This window comes from Lucilia cuprina, chromosome 6 (genome assembly GCF_022045245.1).
Source record: "Lucilia cuprina isolate Lc7/37 chromosome 6, ASM2204524v1, whole genome shotgun sequence".
NCBI lineage: Eukaryota > Metazoa > Arthropoda > Insecta > Diptera > Calliphoridae > Lucilia > Lucilia cuprina.
The window spans coordinates 51,827,945-51,849,034 of NC_060954.1; the positions used below are offsets into that span (position 1 = coordinate 51,827,945).

Here is a 21,090-nt window from a genome sequence, read left to right on the forward strand (position 1 = left end):
AATAAACTGAAAAAAAATAATTAAACTATAAATGCATTTGATATTACATATTCTCATTTATCTGTTTGTAACTTAAATGCAATAAACAATTTTGCTTATTTTTAAATGTATTCAGTTAGTATTAATATATGTATGTTTAGTGTTAAAAAGTAGTTGTATTTTATAAATTTTATAAGTTTTTTCATCGTATATTTCTTTAAAAAGTTAAAACACAATAATAGTTAGAGGATTTCTTATTAAATTTTGTCGTTTATAACAGAGATTTAAACGATTTTTTTTAAATCAAACAAAAACTTTCGTTTAGAATCTTAAACATAACAAAAAACAGCTGATATTTGTTTCCTTGTTTGTTAGTTAGACTTGGTTCACAATAGGAAACTTTTGTTGAGAAACTTTTTCTTAATTATCTTTTGAAGTTTCCGTAATGTCCACACATAGAAACTTTTGTTTCAAAGACCTGGTTCACACTAGGAATGTCTTGTTGAGAAACTTTTGATTTTGTGTGTGAGCGAAAGAGATGGTTAATATTTCTTTCGCTCTCACACACAAAAATCAAAAGTTTCAAAAAAAAGTTTCCTAGTGTGAACCAGGTCAAAAACTACGTGTAAATTGCATTGATTTGTTGTACGACTTAGAAGAATAACAAAACAAAACAAGTTTCCGAGAACGGGAAACTCCGTATCGCGAGAGAGGTAAATTATATTTTTTCTTTTTCTCTCTCAAAAGTTTCCCAAAAAAAGGTTTCCTAGTGTGGACCAGGTCCTATCAGCTGTTCTTTATCATTATGAATACGATACTATAAAGGTGAAATCTTCCATCCCTATTTTGTATTTAAATTTTAATCGAAATTTGCTACGTTTGGCAACTTTGGTATTTTGCATTTTCGATCTGCCACATAAACAACAACTTAGACCTGGTACACACTGGGAAACTTTTGTAGAGAAACTTTTGATTTTGTGTGTGAGAGAAAGAGATAGTTGATATTTCGTTCTCTTTCTCTCACACACAAAAATGTAAAGTTTATCTACAAAAGTTTCCCAGTGTGAACCAGGTCTTACGAAAACGTAGGTACGCTCGTAATGCAGAATACACACTTTCGTAAAGAATTGAAATGAAATAGAATTGCTTCTTCTTTTTCTTACGATTCAGTTTTTTGTTGGAATTCGATCATTGCGTTACTGAATGCGTAAACGTAATCGAAATGCAGAATAGGGATGTTTATTAAAATCTCTAAACGTCCACTAACTGTTACTATGATTTATCTTAATATTCTTTAAGTTTTATAGTTTTAAGTAATAAATACTAGAGAAAAGTTATCAAATTGTGTTTTTGTTTTCTATATAATTAAGAGTTTGTTTGTTTTGCATTGAATTTTGTTTTTGTTTACGATTTTGTTTTTCGCTTTAATTATAAAATATTTTAAATTTATTATTACACATTTACTATTTACAAAATTTGTTTTTCTAACTTTAGCGTTTGATTTTTTTTCGTTTTTTTCTAATAGAAATCATAAAAAATCTATTAAGTGATAAAAAAACACTTCTAGTTTTGACTTAAAATTATATTTTAAAATGATTTTCATTAAATTATGAAAATTTTTTCGAATTTATAAAAATATGGCAAAAAAGTGTAAATTACATTGTATTTAAAAGAATTGAGAAAAGACGTGGAAGGAAATGCAGGCACAAAGGGTCTGGTGATAAAAACATCATAGAAAATAACAAAATTAAAAGAATTTTGAAAAAAATTTTAGAAATTAAACATTTTTGTAAAAACTTTCTTAATTAATGTCCAAAAAACGTTAAAAAATCTTAAAAATTGTTAAAAAAAATAATCAAATTCATCTTATGAATAAGATTTCGTTAAAATTCATTTAAACTTTATATTACATAGTAATAACTTTGGAAATTGTACGAAAACTTATCATAAAACAAATAAAAATTTATACAAAATCCTTTATTTACTCAAAAACTTGCTAAATACTTACTAAACACTTACTAAATATTTAACCCGAAAAACAATTAATTGTTCATTAAAATCTTTTTAAAATTTCGTAGTCAATGTATTACCACCCTGCAAATCTTTATCTTTATTGCCAGACTTATTCATTCTACTGACATCTTCCATCTTCGTTGTTGTTGTTGTTGTTGTTGTTGTTATTGTTGTTTTCTTATTCGTATTGATATTATTTCTTCGCAATTCTTTAGCTTTAATCGTTAGAGTCGTTGTTGTTGGCGTTATGGCAGCTATGATTTTATTCGTTAAAAATAATGGTAATTTAATGGTTTTCTGCTAATGTTAACATTCAAATTCATTCGCTGTTATTGCACTCAAATCCTTCATGAGACCCTCTAAATTGGCCATTTCTTGATTGAGCTCCTCCGTTGAGGTGCTCGGTGCCAGTCTTTGTATTTCATCAGTGCTATGTGCCACCGAGGGACCACCCTGTAAACGATTCGGTGTGGCTGCAGAGAATGATGGTTTCTTGTAGGGTGATTGATTTTGTGGACGTATTGTGACGGCAGGTGCTGTAAAAGGGGAATTGTTGAAAAAATTAGATATGCAAATATTTCAAAATAATAAAGAGTTTACGTACTGTGTTTGTTTATGGGTGTTTGTCCACCGGTTGGTGGTGGTCCTGGCACACTAAAACTTTTCAGTGGATGTCCTCGTTTAGTACTTTCTATGGTTGAAACACCGCCATTGCTAGCAGCAACTGAACCGCCACCACCTGCTATCGAACCGGGCGCAGCTGTAGCACCAGCATAAGTGGAATTGCTGAAATCACAGAAATAGGTTTTTTTGTTTAAAACTAGTTTCTTATTCAATTATATGAATTTTAATATAAGTTTATCATATAAACCATGGTCCATGTTGCAAGGGGAAGTAAACTTCTACTTATCTATCAATCAATATATCTATCTATCTATCTATCTATCTATCTATCTATCTATCTATCTATCTATCTATCTATCTATCTATCTATCTATCTATCTATCTATCTATCTATCTATCTATCTATCTATCTATCTATCTATCTATCTATCTATCTATCTATCTATTATCTATCATATCTATCTATCTATCTATCAATCTATCTATCTATCTATCTATCTATCTATCTATCTATCTATCTATCTATCTATCTATCTATCTATCTATCTATCTATCTATCTATCTATCTACTATCTATCTATCTATCTATCTATCTATCTATCTATCTATCTATCTATCTATCTATCTATCTATCTATCTATCTATCTATCTATCTATCTATCTATCTATCTATCTATCTATCTATCTATCTATCTATCTATCTATCTATCTATCTATCTATCTATTTATGTTATTATAGAAAACTATTTTCAGAATATATTTCCATTACAAGAAAGCAATGACAACTTGGATCAAAATGGAATCCTTTTTCAGCGAAGAATTATTTATTTCACAATCTTTATTTTACACCAACTATAAATACATTTTCTTTTAATGCGAAACTTGCGTCCCCAAAAACTGACGATGATTATTATTATTCAAAATACTATCGCCGATAATTTCTGGCCTCCTCAATGGTATGTTCGTTAAACTTTTACTCTTTTTACGACGTCTTCTACTACTGCTCGTCCATGGCGAGCGTCGCCTATGTCTTAGACGTTTTAACTTTCTCTGCTCCATAGCCATTTTACGATAGGGTTGTTTTTCCTCTTCACTCATAGATTTCCAAAGCAAACCAGCTCTTTTACTTATTTTAACCACTTCTCGTTGATTTAAGGAACGATTATTATAGTCGTCATTCTCTTTACATTTTAAACGTAATTCTGCTAAAAAATTAAAAAATGGATTTGGAGTTGCTGCTAATTTCGTATGACGCTCTAGTTCACGTTGCAGTGTACTGGGACTGAAAGTTACGCGTGTCTTGCGACGGGTAGGTTTAACTAAATTACTAAATACATCACAAATTTTATCCCAAATGCCGGTCATAATTTTTTAATTTGTTTAATTGGTAATTAAAGCAAAATTTTGCACAAAAATTTGTTTCTTTTGACAAAAGATTTATTTCAAAAATTTAAAAGAAACAATTTTTTAAGACATATGAAATTTTTTATTTGGGTTGTATTTCGAGTGTTTGTTTTTAAAGTTGCCCAACTGTTTAGGTTTTTTAATATTTTTTTTTAATAGAGGTAATAAAGTAAGTTTTAGTACTTACCAGAAATTTGCATCGTAACCTCCATATGGATGTTCAGGCGTTTGTGCTAGTGAATTATTTTGTGGCTGTGACAGACTCTGTTGTGATAGACCAGTATCGACATTCATGTGAGATCTATTTGCCGATATGTTGTATTGTGTTCTTGGATATTGTGGTCGTTCCATGGTTGAGTTTAAGGAGGTTGCTAGAAAGAAGAGAAAAATGTAAATATAATGATAAAAATAAGAAAAAAATGTAGATAGATAGATAAATAAATAGATAGATATATAGATAGATAGATAGATAGATAGATAGAAAGATAGATAAATAGATAGAAAGATATATAGATAGATAGATAGATTGATAGATAGATAGATAGATAGATAGATAGATAGATAGATAGATATATGGATAGATAGATAGATAGATAGATAGATAGATAGATAGATAGATAAATAGAAAGATAGATAGATAGAAATATAGATAGATAGATATATAGATAGATAGATAGATAGATAGATAGATAGATAGATAGATAGATAGATAGATAGATAGATGATAGATAGATAGACAGACTGATAGATAGATAGATAGTTTGATTGATAGATAGATATATAGATATATAGATAAACAGATAGATAGCAAGTAGATACATAGATGTGTGTACTTACTCATATAGCCAGGCACATAGGAGCGTTTATCCAATGAATTTGTAATATGATTAGGCACTGGAGTTTCGACATCATAATCATGACCCACCGATCGAGGCAAAGTTAAGGCACCACTACTGGAAGCACCATCACTACAACCTGCTTAAATATAAACAAAAAATCATTACTTTCTTGAAGATTATTAAAGAGGATTTAGGATAAGTAATCGAATTTGCCACGACCACTTTCTTTAACAATTACAAAACTTTTACTCACCTGGCGTTGAACCATGCATCGTTTTATCGATATTTTTCAATTCCATTTGATCATGATGTATCCATAGATCCGGTGGTTTTGGCACACCCACATTATTCTTCTGATAGCTGTTCGAAGATGGGAGACTAAACAATGAGAGCATTTGTTTGGTTTTTGATAGATTTTCACAACAACTACTAGAGAAACATTTTAAAACCCGTACACTTACCTTTTCTTAGTATGCTCTGGTGTTGATTGGGGTTTACGGCGGCACATTATAACGATAACTGCGACGACAACGAACAGCACCAAAGCAAAACCGAATATGACCATATAGAGTATCATTTCGTTATTGATGCCTTTACCTATAGCGGTTGGTTTCTGTTCGATAACAGCAGCTCCTGTGGTATAGGCCACCAAAGCGGAAAACGGCGCTGTATTAGCACCACCACCGGAGGCAGTACCTATTTTTTGTGTTCTCGCTTGCACTTTAAAGTAGTAGGTGGTGTGTGGCTTGAGATTGGGCAGTATAAATGATGTTTCATCACCACTAAAGGTTTGTATATTCCAATCGCGATCCCGTTTAGTGGTGTCTGTGGTATAGTATATATTATAACCCGATATGGGATAAACAGTGTGTTTGGGTGGCAGCCAGTGGAGTATAACATTTTGGGGATTTTGTTCATCAGGTTGGACATTTAACTCCCGCGGTGGTGTTATGGGTATATTCTGATAGGTGGTATTTAAGACTGCCATAGACCAGGCCGATTCACGGCGTCCCTTAACCACTTTAACGGAAAATTCATATTGTGTATTTGGACGCAGATCGGTTATCATGGTATTTAAATCGGTTGTATTGTGATAACGATAACGTGAAGAGGGTGATATGCCATAGCGCACTATATAATGTCGATTATCGGTAACATGTTGATTTTTACTTAAGGTCGTATCAATCCAATACACCACTATCGAAGAACTAGACATGGTAATGGCTCTTAGCCCTACCGGCACCTCTAAAGGTGTGGGTATATCTATAGGATCTTCATCGCGTGTCTTGATATTGTCATATATGGGAGGTCCATCACCTTGCATATTGCGTGCTCTTAAAGAGACCACATATTCGGTGTTCGGTTCTAGATCTTTTAAAATAAAATATCTTTCTGACTCCTTGACTTCGACAGCATTTTCATCGGGTATACCACGTCCCCAGCCTAAAACATAACTACGTATTTTAATTTCATGCTGTTGAGGAGGTCCCCAATGTAAGGCTATAGTATCGGCTCCCGGATGAATGCCCATCCATACTGGTTTTCCCGGTACTTGAGTTTCATCTAAATCATTTTCCAAAGTCATAACACGATACCATTCGGTAAAGGGACCCGAACCATTAACAGTCATGGCAGCAATTTTCACTTGATATTCAGAGTTACGATCCAGACCATTTAGCTCGTAGTAACGTATATTGGCGGGAGTACTTTTAACTTGTGGAGCATCTTTAAGTTTACGATAACGTATTTTATAGCCTGTAATTTGGCCATTACGTTCCTCTTCCGAAGGCGGTTCCCAGTGTATGGTGATAGAAGTGGAGCTGGTTACCTCTAAAGTAACATTATTTGGTGGTTCCGAGGGTGTTGAGGAAAATGTCTTCACTTTTATTTCATTTGAAGGATCTCCCATGCCATTCTTATTAAATGGCACCACTGTTATTGTGTATTCGGTAAAGGGTCTTAATTCGGTTAGGACCGCATCTAAAACGGTGCTATCATAATACATTTCGGCCCCAGTATCACCTTCAGCATAATAGAGACGATATTTTAAGATTTCACCATTGGTAACAATAGGTTCCTCCCATTTAACATAGATTTCCTTGTGATTACGGGCATAACCTTCAACATTACGTGGTGGTCCCGCAATGTTTTCTTCAGGCTGTGTCAGGACATCGAGGGGCTCAGATGATTCTCCCGGACCAAAATTTGTATTGGCCACTACACGAAATTGATAAGTGCGTCCGGGTAAAAGATTTTGTATGTTCACTTGTTGATCATCATGAGATTTAGTAACCAGTTTCAGTTCTCTGTGTTTAAGAATTAAATAAAATATATATTTTTTTAAAACAAAAACAAATTATTATATTTAACGAAAATTGCTCAAACTATTGAATTTTTTTCTATATTACAGATATATTTGGTTATCTTTGTGCCAAGATTTTTTGCCATTGGCTTGTAAATGTCGTTTGTCAAAGGACATTTCTATTTGCTTCATACCAGGAAATTACAAATATAAATACATATTTTTTTTAATATTCTTCCGTTGAACATTAAGTTGTTAAACAAATTTACATAGATGTTCTTCAAGAAGGGCGCGCAATTGTTCAAATATAATAGAAAAATGGTGGAGTACAAATAAAATATATATTTAAATGTTGTAAATCATTGTAGTTTCTTTTTTCACTACGAACAATGAAAAAAGTGGGCACACACAAAGAGGAACTCGAAATTATTTTCAGTTTTCTTGTCATTCCCCCCACTCACACGAGCAAAAGGAACAAACAAATAAGCAAATAATACAATAATACTTGTTCACTAAATTTCGACATCCTCCAACAATGGAATGAAATAAAAATAGAAAATTTTTTTGCATCATAAAAGACAGATGAAGGAAAGAGGATTTTATGTATCGAAGAAGGGAAAAGTGGTCTTTAGATGTTTAAAGACGAATTTAAAGAACCTTAACTCTTTTGTGCAAAAACTAAAACTAAGGTATGGACTATCGTCTAGTCTAGTCTATAGACATTCTTAATGTGTAGTGTCTATAGTCCGGAGTCTAAAGTCTGGACTATTGTATAGTCTGTAATGTTTTCAATAGTCTAGTCTACAGACTATAGTCTATAATTTGGATTATGGCATAGTCTGTAGTTTTGTTTATAGTTTGAACTAGTTTTAAAAGTCTGGACTTCAGTCTAGTCTAAGGTCTTGGGTATAGTCTGAACTGAAGTTAGGAGCAAAGTAGTCGAGTCTGTAGTCTGGATTATAATCTAGTCTATAGTCTAGTCTATAGTCTAGTCTATAGTCTAGTCTATAGTCTAGTCTATAGTCTAGTCTATAGTCTAGTCTATAGTCTAGTCTATAGTCTAGTCTATAGTATAGTCTATAGTCTAGTCTATAGTCTAGTCTATAGTCTAGTCTATAGTCTAGTCTAGTCTATAGTCTAGTCTACAGTCTAGTCTATAGTCTAGTCTATAGAATAGTTCATAGTCTAGTCTTTAATCTAGTCTTTAGCCTTGTCTATAGACCTGCCTATTATATAGTCTAAAATCCTCTCATTAGTTTAGTCTATATTCTAGCACACGGTTTAGTATATAGTCAAATCTTATACAAAGTTGACTTGTCCATACTTGTAGTATGGACTTTAAGCTATAATTTGAATAATAACCTAGTCTATAATTCTAAAAGAAGTTTAGTACAAAATACAGATATCGTATAGTTATGCTTCAGTTTTTGTGTTGCAAATAGAATAGAGGAAAAAAACTCACCCTATTATTCTCAAATTCGCATATATAAAAGGGACATAAAATGAAAATTATAGAGTTTTCCGTAGAAAAAAATATAAGAATAAATAAAATTTACAATAAAATATAAATAACAATTTTATTCTTTGTGAAGGTTATTGGCAATGAATCAAGATTCAAATGAAAAAGGAAGATTACAAAACAAAGAAAAGGAAGGAAGTACTATACTAAACATATAAATGAACAATTTATTATACAAAAAATATTAGTCATATAGAGAAAATATTGCATTTAATTTATAAAACAATTTTATATAAAATATTAAAGGACTTACCTTTCACTATTATTCATTTTATAGTAGACCGTATAGGAGACAACTTCGACGGGATTTTTAATCGGTTCCATCCAACTGAGCGTAACAAAACGAGGCTTAACAATTTGCGCCACCAGATCACGTGGAGGTCCGGGCAGACGATTTATAAGACCAGAACCCAAAAGTCCCGATGAGCCAACGATGGTGTGAGAAGCACCATTTTCGCCTATATCTAGAACTGCAGATGAATGGGAGGAGGTGTGTTGTTGTGGTAAATTGGTGGTTAAAGTAGCAGAAGGATTAAGTTTTTTCTTATTTGTCCAGTAATTAAGAATCTTATTGGGATCATCACCATGTTTATAGGCCTTAATGTATTCCTCATTAGCCGTAGGATCATCATAGTCATCGTTATCGTCCTCGTCATCATCATTATGGTCATGTTTCGTATTGGTCTTGTCGTACTCATGTATACTAGTGGGTAATTCCCTTGACATGTCTACATCATCTTGTTCATCGTTAAATGATGATGATGATAAATCACCATAATGACGATCGTTTAAAGGTTGTTCGGGTAATTTTGATAGTTTCTTATTGCCCTTTTGCGATAATAAACTATCTAAGGCACTTTTCGATATGATACGTGTAGTCTCCATAGAGTCACCGGATTTGAAGCGTACTTCACCGGAATTGAATTTATTTTTACGTTTTTTCATATTTGGCGGTAAATGGTCTAGGTATAGAGATTTAGTGGTTTGTGATTGGGATTTACGAGAGTTTTTCAATTTGCCTTAGAGGTAGTGAGTGAGGGAATGTATGTATGTGTGTGTGTGTGTGTTTGAATGATTTGTGGGGATGTTGGAAGTTGTAAGGAGTGGTGGTAAAGTGTAAGAATGGATAGAGAAATGAAGGTTGGAAAAGGGAAATAAAAAATAAAAGAAATAAAAAGAAACAGAAAATAAAATTAAATTAATAAAAATAAAATAAATAAATAATTAAATTATAAGTTTTAAAATAATATTAATATAGTTTTATTTATTAATTAATTTTTAACTTCTTTAAGAAATTAATAAATACATATTATAATACATCGAAAGCTTTGCATTAATTTTTAAATAATTTATAACTTAAATCAAAATACAAAATAAAATATTTTAAATAAAATAGCATGAAATAATATTCGGACATGACCGAACAAAGATTTTCTATAAAAAACGATTTTATAAAGTTTTTGAAGTTCGGCAGCATGATGTGAATTACATCAGGTACAGAGTGTTTCAAAATTTTCATCCCCAGAGAATTTTTAAACCGAAACGGCCCGAGTCATTCTCGCTCAAAGTTTATCAACTAAGCGACAGCTGAAACATTAGAAAGTCTTTACCCCAGGAAAGAACTATCGGCCACAGTTAAACTGTTGCAACAACAACAACTGTGATCTATTCCTGATTTTGAAAGAATTCTACAAATATCATAACAGGGGCCCAAAAAAAACAACCAAGTTAAGAGTTCCATAGTTGGTCTGATTCTAAAAGGTTGGTCCGATTTGAATGAAATTTCACTAACATAAAGGTGTTGTTGAGTTTTAGTTTCAAATTTGAATCTAATGGACCTAAAAAGCGCTACCGCATTTCCTCAAATTCGAGGCATACTCGTTCAAAGACTGTAGACTTATGGACAATTGTAACATTAGACAGGTTTTTCCCCGGGAATGAACTATTGACCCCAGTCGAACTGTTGCAACAACAACTATGTAGATCTAGTCCGATAAAATATAATTATTTCCGATTTTAAAGAACTTTAAGAAGATCATAACTGGGCTAAAAATCAAGCAAATTGAGAGCTGCACAGTGGTATATAACTTCTAAACGGTTGGTCCGATTTAAATGAAATTTAACTACATTAAAAGAAAGTGTTGTTTAGTTTATGTTTTGAACCTTATGGACTTACAGAAGTGCTCCCAAGTTTCCCAAAAGCAGGATAACTGGAGTATGAAGAGTTTTTTGGTTAAAGAAAAATACCGTAACAACTCGAGGCATAATCCTTTAAAGCTTGTTAACTTAGCCACAACTGTAACATTTCTCGGTAAAGAACTATTGGTTACAGTAGAACTGTTGCAACAACAACTAAGTAGATCTAGTCCAATTAAACATAATAATGTCCGACTTTAAAGAACTTTAAGACGTTTATAACTGGGCGAAAAAACAACCAAATTAAGAGTTGCACAGTGGTATATAACTTCTAATCAATTGATCCGATTTGAATGAAATTTCACTTACATAAAAAGGAAGTGTTTTTGAGTTTAAGTTTTAAATTAAAACCTTATGGGCACTTTAAAACATCGGTACAAGATTCATCATAAAGCAGTTAACTTTAGTATAAAAGTTGTCCGATATCAAAATACCGTAATCGAATTTGTATTTAATCATATTGGATATTATTGGCCGAAAACTAAAAAAATCGCATTTTTGGAAGTTTTGAAAACTTTGCTTGGGAATAGCGAGCTTAAAAGCAACAAAAAAGTCATCCATTTGAAATAAACTTTAAAAAGCTTTAAGCTAAATAATAATTAAGCTACAGATTGACAACCTCTCAAGGAAACTTTTATAGTTCAATATATGTCGAACATAAAATAATCTTACGAGATTGTAAACCAAAGACTAAAACAAAAAATTAACTAATTTACATAATAAAAATGATCAAAATTATAAAAAAATTTAGAAAATCAAAGGTTTTTATAAGGATTTTGGGTTTGGACGGCAGAAGCTTAAAAGGCCTTTTAAGCATGATGGTCTATATAAACATGGAGATATTTTGATATTTACAAAGTAAACTTACTTCAAGGGTAACTAAAGTCTAAAAATATTGTTTATTTTAAAACATAAATCGGCAGAGAGCTTTTTTATATTTACATAAAGTGAAAACAGGAGAGTTTTTGGAAAGCTCATAAGAAAGCTTTTTGCCGTTAAACGTTTTAAATACATATACAAAAAGCTATTTTGTTCTCTACAAGGTCTGAAAGCGTCTGTTTAGTATAAATATTTTCTAAATCTAAAGTTATTATATAAAACTCTTATTAAACTCACCTGGTTGTACGATTCTTAAACGTGCGGCCGCCTGAACACTGCCCGCCGGATTAGTGCCGACACATTGAAACATGCCAGCATCGGATTGCAGCAAACCCAATATGCGTAAATTATGACCTCCCACCAATTGCATATAATCATTGGGCGTTATGAAGTCACCATTTTTCAACCATTTTATCAAAGGTTTAGGTTTACCCCGTATAGCACATTCCAGTTCTAATTCTTCTTTTTCGAAAGCAGTTTTATCTTTAGGACTTTGTATAAATTTAGGCGGAACTTGAACCTGAACTGTGGCTTGAGCATCCAAAGAATCGACCGTGTTAGAGGCACGACATTGATAGTTACCCGAGTCTATATCTTCGGCAGAAGAAATTTGTAAAGATCCTGTGCCAATGATGGAAAATCTAGAATCAAGATCACTTAAATCCAATTCCTCGCCATTACGCAGCCATTTTATTTGAGGCTTAGGTACACCATTCGCCACACAGTCCAAGGTAACAACATCACCTTCCTTAACGGTCTGCGGTGAGGGCCCCACTAGAAATGCTGGTGCTGTAGCACTCTCACCCGTTTCAGATAATTTCTTTATATTCAAATTAGTTTTACTACTTAAACGTGATATGGAACCAGAGGTAACATTACAATAATAGACACCACGATCACTGAAATTAACTTCATCAATTTCTAAAGCACCATTTGGTAGCACTACCATTCGCAATTTATCCAATTGCATGGGCATATCATCCTTAATCCATTGAACTATATGTTTCATACCCTGCTGCAGTTGACCAATCATGCAACGAAAGTAAGCAGTTTGTCCCGGTAAAAGATAAGTTTCAATAAAATCTTGATTTAAATCGGGTAGACGTGCTATAGATACCACCGCCGAACGACTGACTATGGTACCAATACCATCTACATATAAAAGACATTGATATGAACCCGTCAAACCACGATTCTCTTCAACAGAACTGATATATAGGGAACCGTTTTTAAGTTGATTACGGAATGTATCACCCACAATACCCAAATCTTGACCATCCGGTCCACGCCATCTAATATTGGGTGAAATTTTTTGATTTTTTCCCATAACAGCTGTGCCAGCACATTGTAGTAAAACCGAATGACCTTCGGGTACCACTACATCTTGTGGCTCTGTGGTAAAGGAGAGAGCTATAACGAAAAAAAAAACGAGAAAAACATCATAAGTTTCAATCAAGAATGAAAAAAAATTTTGATTTTATTTCAAGTAAATTTTTATAGCTTTTTATTAATTGAGAAATATTTTGTCTTGTTTAAATCTTAAGAGTAATAAATAGTACATTTAATATAATTTTTCATGCTGTTTATAGACAATCATAAAAAAATCTTTATTATAAAATCGATTGGTTTTTAATTAATTGCCACACACACACGAATTGAGTTTTGTTACATTCAAACTAGAGATAACAGTGTGTCATACATCAATATAAAAAAGGCATAATAGTTTTATAGGATTTACTACTCTTAATAGTTCCACATTTCCATTTTACAAAACATATCTTAATTCTGAACTCTTATAGTTTTCATTTAAGCAATGTCCATTTGAAATAAGTTTATTAAAGTCTGAAATATTTCACATCTCCAAATCATTAAGAAATATGATTAAAAGTCAACCAAATCGGATACTCCTCTATAATTCATATTTTTCGTTCTACCTGAGACTGAGTACTGAGTACTTTAAGTTATTCCAAGATGTTACCAACTAATTGTTACTATACATTCTGCTCACCTCTCATTTAGGTCATAAAAATATTATAGTCAAATCTTAAATGTTGAAATTAAAACATAAAAAATATTGTCACCATGGCAAATATTTGTTAAAGTCATAATCATAAAAATCTTAAACTTTGTTAGTTTTATGATCAAATAAATAGTAGTTTCTATTTTATGTTCGGAAAAAGTCGTTTTTTTGGTATTGATTTAGCCTTAATACCCTTAGGAAAAGTTAGTTGTTGTTACAAAATTTTTGCTGCAGTAAATAAAGCTATAATTTAAATTTTATGTTAGTTTTAGAAAATGTTATTGCAAAAGGATGATATCATGTAAGAAAATGTTAAATGAATGATAGATAGATAGATAGATAGATAGATAGATAGATAGATAGATAGATAGATAGATAGATAGATAGATAGATAGGTAGATAGATAGATAGATAGATAGATAGATAGATAGATAGATAGATAGATAGATAGATAGATAGATAGATAGATAGATATACAGATAGATAGATATATAGATAGATAGATAGATAGATAGATAGATAGATAGATAGATAGATAGATAGATAGATAGATAGATAGATAGATGGATAGATAGATAGATAGACAGACAGACAGACAGACAGACAGACAGACAGACAGACAGACAGATAGATAGATAGATAGATAGATAGATAGATAGATAGATAGATAGATAGATAGATAGATAGATAGATAGATAGATAGATAGATAGATAGATAGATAGATAGATAGATAGATAGATAGATAGATAGATAGATAGATAGATAGATAGATAGATAGATAGATAGATAGATAGATAATAGGTAGATAGATAATAGATAGATAGATAGATAGATAGATAGATAGATAGATAGATAGATAGATAGGTAGATAAATAGATAGAGATAGATAGATAGATAGGTAGATAGATAGATAGATAGATAGATAGATAGATAGATAGATAGATAAATAGATAGATAGATAAATAGATAGATAGATAGATAGATAGATAGATAGATAGATAGATAGATAGATAGATAGATAGACAGATAATAGATAATAGATAGATAGATAGATAGATAGATAGATAGATAGATAGATAAATAGATAGATAGTTAGATAGATAGATAGATAGATAGATAGATAGATAGATAGATAGATAGATAAATAGATAGATAGATCGATAGGTAGTTAGTTAGATAGATAAATGGATGATAGTCTGGAGATCGTAGCAAAATGGGTGCAAGTCCTTTGAGAAGACCTGTGACAGTGCGAGAGGTGAAAGGATAATCACGAGATCTTAACGCAGCTTGCTGAAATTAAGTAACTATGTAAGGCTTATTTAGACACCCAAACGGCCACGATTTTCCAAAATACACTTCTAGAAAACCGACTACTTTAAATTAAAATAAAATGCTCCAGAAGTCCTTGACATGGATTTACAGAAGTTTTAGTTGCAAACATTCAATGTCGTAACATTGAGTTTTCCAGTTCAGACATCTGGACGATCAACAATAAAATGCTTCAGAAGACCTTGACATGTTTTAGTTTCAAAAATTTATCCTTATACCTGGTTATTTGCTTATTAAATCCCATTACTTGGTAATGAATGTATTTTTATTATAAAAAATAACAAGTGTCCATCTCATCTCTTAACCTCCTATGGGATAACACTTTACAAGATGTGTTGTGAACGTAAACTATATGTAAAATGTATAATTAAAATTGTATATATGTAGATTTTATACAATTGAAAAAAAAACATTAGTTAACAAAACACAAACAATTATATGAAGTTAAAAGATAATGTTATGTAATGAAGGCATTCTAACTAAAAGTGGTGTTTGAATAACTGACAATGTCAAACAAAAGACTGGAAATGAAATTAAAACGAAAGAATTCATTTTAAATGGCAAACAGACAGGAAACTAGTTAAGAAATTTTTACACCTCATTAGTAATAGGTAAAACAATACATAAAAATAAGAGATATATATGTATGTTGAAAAAAACAACTATGTATGATGGAGTTGTAGTTTTAATTAAAGTTAATGCCAAGTTTAATGTTAAAAGTAAAATTAACACAAAAAAAAAAACAGAGGCTTAGTAAGAAAGGAAACACTTTAACAGGAAATGGGGGGGGTTAAATAGGATTTATCTTTGTTTTTAAACTGTTATGTAAACATTACATTATTTGGTCCTTCGAGCTACAGCTCTGTCATGTTTATAGTCAGGGTGTACTTAAAAACTAGTCTGTATGTTTTTTTACTTGTAATAAAAATTGTAATGTCTGCTTTTAGGCGTTAAGGTCATTATCTGTGACATAAGGTCTGCTTGATTTCTTTTTACATTAAAACTTAAAAATAAAGTTTTTTTTTTGCTCATTATTGCATTATTTCATTATATACTGAACTAAGTATAAAATCTAAAACTAAAAGATAAAAACGAACATTAGTTTTCATGACATTTGTAATAAAAATGGAAAAAATAAACTTTGGATATAAAAACTAAAATAATATTATTACAATTTCCTTTTCACATTTACTTAGTTTTAATTAAAATTTAATTAAATTACTTATATATTCTCAGAAGAAAACTTTTGTGGTTTTAAAATTGAAACAAATTAATTAAATTTAAAATTATTTTTCAATACCCGCATGTTTAGGTATTAAAATGAAATAGTAAGGGGTGGAATATTAAATTTCTATAAATGATTAAAAAAAGGTCAATAACATTTCTAATACATATTGTACTCACTTTAAATTTTAATTATGACATGTTGATTTTGAAAAAAAAAAACAAATCAAATTTATAATTGAATTTGAAACAAACTGAGAATGTCAATGTGGAATTGTTATTTATTTATCTAATTAAATAATAACATGATTAATTGAAATTTATTAATATTATTGACATTTTCATTATAACAAAATAGAATAGTTTAAACAACATTTTTCTAACCCTCAAACCTGCCAAACTTTACAACTTCTTCTTTTTTTACCAGTTACCAGACACATTTCGTACATTTTTTTTTTAAATTATTTAAATTAATTGCTAAAGAATAAGCTGAAAAGTGACTTTCAACAATAACAATTAATTTATTTTGCCTTTTCTTGTAACGACAACTTCGTAACAAAAAAAGAAGAAAACTCAAACTCTATAAAAAATATTTAATTGCACTAGTTTCGAATCGCAGAAATCCTGTTAAGTGAATTGCAAATTTGTTCCCTCCTTCCTTACTCACTACACTTGATTAAATGAATGAACAAATATACAGATATATTTTAAATCTATATTAAAGAAATTGCTAAATTAGGAAATCGAGGGGTGTTCAGGCATGTAATATGTAATGAAAGCTATAGAACAGGCTTTCTATAAATGTTTGCGTCTAAATGAATATAAAATAAATTTTTAGAGGAATTGTGAAGAAGACGAAAACTTTTAGAGTCATATAGAAATATCCAGAGTAGATATATATTTGTCAGGCTTAGTTTTTGTTTATAAAGATATTACACTTTGCATTTGAAGCAATGAACGATGGCGAAATTGCTAGCTCAATGGTAGATGGAGTGAAAAAGGTAATAAGAGATATTTATTTGTTAGATAGATAGATAGATAGATAGATAGATAGATAGATAGATAGATAGATAGATAGATAGATAGATAGATAGATAGATAGATAGATAGGTAGATAGATAGATAGATAGATAGATAGATAGATAGATAGATAGATAGATAGATAGATAGATAGATAGATAGATAGATAGATATATAGATAGATAGGTAGATAGATAGATAGATAGATAGATAGATAGATAGATAGATAGATAGATAGGTAGATAGATAAATAGATAGATATATAGACAGACACACAGTCAGACAGATAGATAGATAGATAGATAGATATATATATATATATATATATAGATAGATAGATAGATAAGTAGATAGATAGATAGATATATAGATAGACAGATAAATAGTTTAGATAGATAGATCGATAGATAGATGGATATATAGATAGATGTATATATATAGATATATAGATAGATAGATAGATAGATAGATAGATAGATAGATACATGGATATATAAATAGATAGATAGACAGATAAATATATAGATGTTCTAGTTTAGTTTTAGTTCAGTTCAAATTCAATTCTAATTCAGTTCTAGTTCAGTTCTAGTTCAGGTCTAGTTCAGTTCTAGTTCAGTTCTAATTCATATCTAATTCAGTTCTAGTTTAGTTCTTGTTCAGTTCTAGTTCAATTCTAGTTCAATTCTTGTTCAGTTCTAGTTCTAGTTCAGTTCTAGTTTAGTTCTAGTTCAGTTCTAGTTCAGTTCTAGTACAGTTCTAGTTCAGTTCTAGTTCAGTTCTAGTTCAGTTCTAGTTCAGTTCTAGTTCAGTTCTAGTTCAGTTCTAGTTCAGTTCTAGTTCAGTTCTAGTTCAGTTCTAGTTCAGTTCTAGTTCAGTTCTAGTTCAGTTCTAGTTCAGTTCTAGTTCAGTTCTAGTTCAGTTCTAGTTCAGTTCTAGTTCAGTTCTAGTTCAGTTCTAGTTCAGTTCTAGTTCAGTTCTAGTTCAGTTCTAGTTCAGTTCTAGTTCAGTTCTAGTTCAGTTCTAGTTCTAGTTCAGTTCTAGTTCTAGTTCTAGTTCTAGTTCTAGTTCTAGTTCAGTTCTAGTTCAGTTCAGTTGAGTTCTAGTTGAGTTCTAGTTGAGTTCTAGTTGAGTTCTAGTTGAGTTCTAGTTGAGTTCTAGTTGAGTTCTAGTTCAGTTCTAGTTCAGTTCTAGTTCAGTTCTAGTTCAGTTCTAGTTTAGTTTTAGTTCAGTTCTAGTTTAGTTCTAGTTCAGTTCTAGTTCAATTCTAGTTCAGTTCTTGTTCAGTTCTAGTCCAGGTCTAGTTCAGTTCTAGTTCAGTTCTAATTCAGATCTAATTCAGTTCTAGTTTAGTTCTAGTTCAGTTTTAGTTCAATTATTGTTCAGTTCTAGTTCAGTTCTAGTCCAGATCTAGTTCAGTTCTAGTTCAGTTCTAATTCAGATCTAATTCAGTTCTATTTTAGTTCTAGTTCAGTTCTATTTCAGTTCTAGTTCAATTCTTGTCCAGTTCTAGTTCAGTTCTAGTTTAGTTCTAGTTCAGTTCTATTTCAGTTCTAGTTCAGTTCTAGTTGAGTTCTAGTTGAGTTCTAGTTGAGTTCTAGTTGAGTTCTAGTTGAGTTCTAGTTGAGTTCTAGTTGAGTTCTAGTTGAGTTCTAGTTGAGTTCTAGTTGAGTTCTAGTTGAGTTCTAGTTGAGGTCTAGTTGAGTTCTAGTTGAGTTCTAGTTGAGTTCTAGTTGGGTTCTAGTTGAGTTGTAGTTGAGTTCTAGTTGAGGTTTAGTTGAGTTCTATTTGAGTTCAAGTTCAGTTCTAGTTCAGTTCTAGTTCAGTTCTAGTTCATTTCTAGTTCATTTCTAGTTCAGTTCTAGTTCAGTTCTAGTTCTGTTCTATTTCTGTTCTAGTTCAGTTTTAGTTCAGTTGGATCGTCACAAAACAGGTAAGTGTTAAATAAAATTGTGATTGAGCAATTTTCTAAATTTGTTACTTAGGCTTTTATTCAATAAACTTAAGATGAAATTTAAGAAAAAACACTGTAAATGACATCTTAATTTTAGTGAACAAAAAGTTAACAGTACGAAAAAAGTTTTTACGATGGCAATTTTTTTTTGTAAATAAATTTTGTGCTTAAATAGTGTTGAGTCATTTGAGTGATTTTGCTTTTTAGTTGTTTTCATTTTAATACAATTAAATTGAATCAAATGGAATCAAATTAAAATCTTTGGTTGGTTGGTCAGTCGTCATTTATTCTTTCTTTCGTTTTGATTTAAATAATAATAATAATTATTAGCTTTTTCCGTTTGAACTAATTTTCTGGGGGATTTCTCTATATAAAGATGAGTTTAACGTTTGCCAATAAAGATTTGTTTCGGCTTTATATGAAATGTTTTCTGTTTTATTTATTATAATTGGTCTGACTGCCGGTAATTAAATAATATTTAAATTGAATTTCTTCCACAATTGCAAGAAATTAATTAAATAATTTAAGAATAATAATATTTTAAACTCGAAAAGCTTGACTCTTTCAATTCAATTTAAAGAGTTTTTGATTTATATATAAAATACAATACAAAATTGACTCTTTTAAGTTTTCTTTACAAAATAAATAATAAAAACGTCAACGTCATCATCAAGTAAGAAAAAAATTAATTATTATTAGCTTGCTTTGACTGACTCTCAATTGGCGGCTGAGGGTTTGTGGAAAAAAAATCTCAGCTGTGTAAATGTTGGCTAATTAAAACTACAGCTTCATTAAACCATTCCAAAGTCAGGAGTTTTTGCAGCAGCTGAAAAAATAAATCATGCCTCTACCAACAAAATGCATTTGATATTATATTGCAACTGTTTGTGTGTGTGTATGTTACCCACCATCATTAAACAAGGTCGGTTGGTTGGTCGTTTTACGATTCGATATAAAGACTGAAAACCAATGAAAACAAAAACAAAACTTTATGCAGATTTTTTCCTCTCAACTGTTTTTTTGTACATAGAAATACCTTTTAATTGACCTGGGTGGGTGTTGATGGGTTTTGTATTAAAATTTTTAACTTTTTTTAAGAGAAGAAAGTCTGCATAACTCATAATAGTTAAGTAAGGATTGGGGAAGTGTAGAAGGTCTTTGTTTTTTTTGTTTTGTTGCTGTTTTCGTTTTTGTTTCTGTTGTTGTCATGACTAATTAAACAGGGCTCATGCTGTTTAAACATTTAAAGTGACCAAATTATTAAATAATATCTGAATAGATTTAACTAGATTGGATAAGACAATGGACTTGAATATAAAAAAATTACACTGTAAATTAGACTACAAACTAGATCATAGACTAGACTATAGACAAGACTATAGACTAGACTATAGACTAGATTATAGACTAGACTATAGACTAGACTATATACTAGTCTATAGGCTAGACTATAGACAAGACTTTTACCAGACTATAGACTAGACCATAGACTATACTACAGACTATACTGAAGACTAGACTATAGATTGGAATATAGAGTAGGCTATAGACTAGACTGTAGACTTGGCATTAGACTAGACTATGGACTAGACTATAGACTAGAATATAGACCAGACTAAAGACTACACTAGACTATAGACTAGACCTTAGACTAAACTATAAACTAGACTTTAGACTAGAGTATAGACTAGAATATAAACTAGAATATAGACTAGACTATACTATAGATTAGACTGTAGATTACAGTATGGACTAGACAACTAGACTTTAGTCTAGTCTACAGTCTAGTG

The 21,090-nt window shown here is 30.8% G+C and overlaps 2 protein-coding genes across 7 annotated transcripts in view; both read right to left on the reverse strand.

Moving 5' to 3' along the window:
- Positions 1 to 1,826: 1,826 nt before the first annotated feature.
- LOC111689077 (neogenin) overlaps positions 1,827 to 21,090 on the reverse strand; it is a 122,192-nt gene continuing 102,928 nt past the window's right edge. Inside the window, exons 2-9 of one of the 6 annotated variants that reach the window (XM_046953691.1) lie at positions 11,993 to 13,165; positions 8,934 to 9,642; positions 5,321 to 7,165; positions 5,113 to 5,237; positions 4,858 to 4,998; positions 4,208 to 4,391; positions 2,597 to 2,778; positions 1,827 to 2,528 (exon numbers count right to left, since the gene is read on the reverse strand). In XM_046953691.1, the coding sequence (XP_046809647.1) occupies positions 2,299 to 2,528; positions 2,597 to 2,778; positions 4,208 to 4,391; positions 4,858 to 4,998; positions 5,113 to 5,237; positions 5,321 to 7,165; positions 8,934 to 9,642; positions 11,993 to 13,165 (4,589 nt within the window). In that variant the 3' untranslated portion in view covers positions 1,827 to 2,298. Of the gene's footprint in view, positions 2,529 to 2,596; positions 2,779 to 4,207; positions 4,392 to 4,857; positions 4,999 to 5,112; positions 5,238 to 5,320; positions 7,166 to 8,933; positions 9,700 to 11,992; positions 13,166 to 21,090 lie in introns of all 6 variants that reach the window. The other 5 variants (XM_046953690.1, XM_046953689.1, XM_046953688.1 and 2 more) reach the window with 5 other exon arrangements.
- LOC111689075 lies at positions 3,419 to 4,074 on the reverse strand. Its single transcript, XM_023451578.2, has one exon. It carries the CDS (start codon positions 3,979 to 3,981, stop codon positions 3,487 to 3,489), a length of 495 nt encoding a protein of 164 aa, XP_023307346.2. The 5' UTR covers positions 3,982 to 4,074; the 3' UTR covers positions 3,419 to 3,486.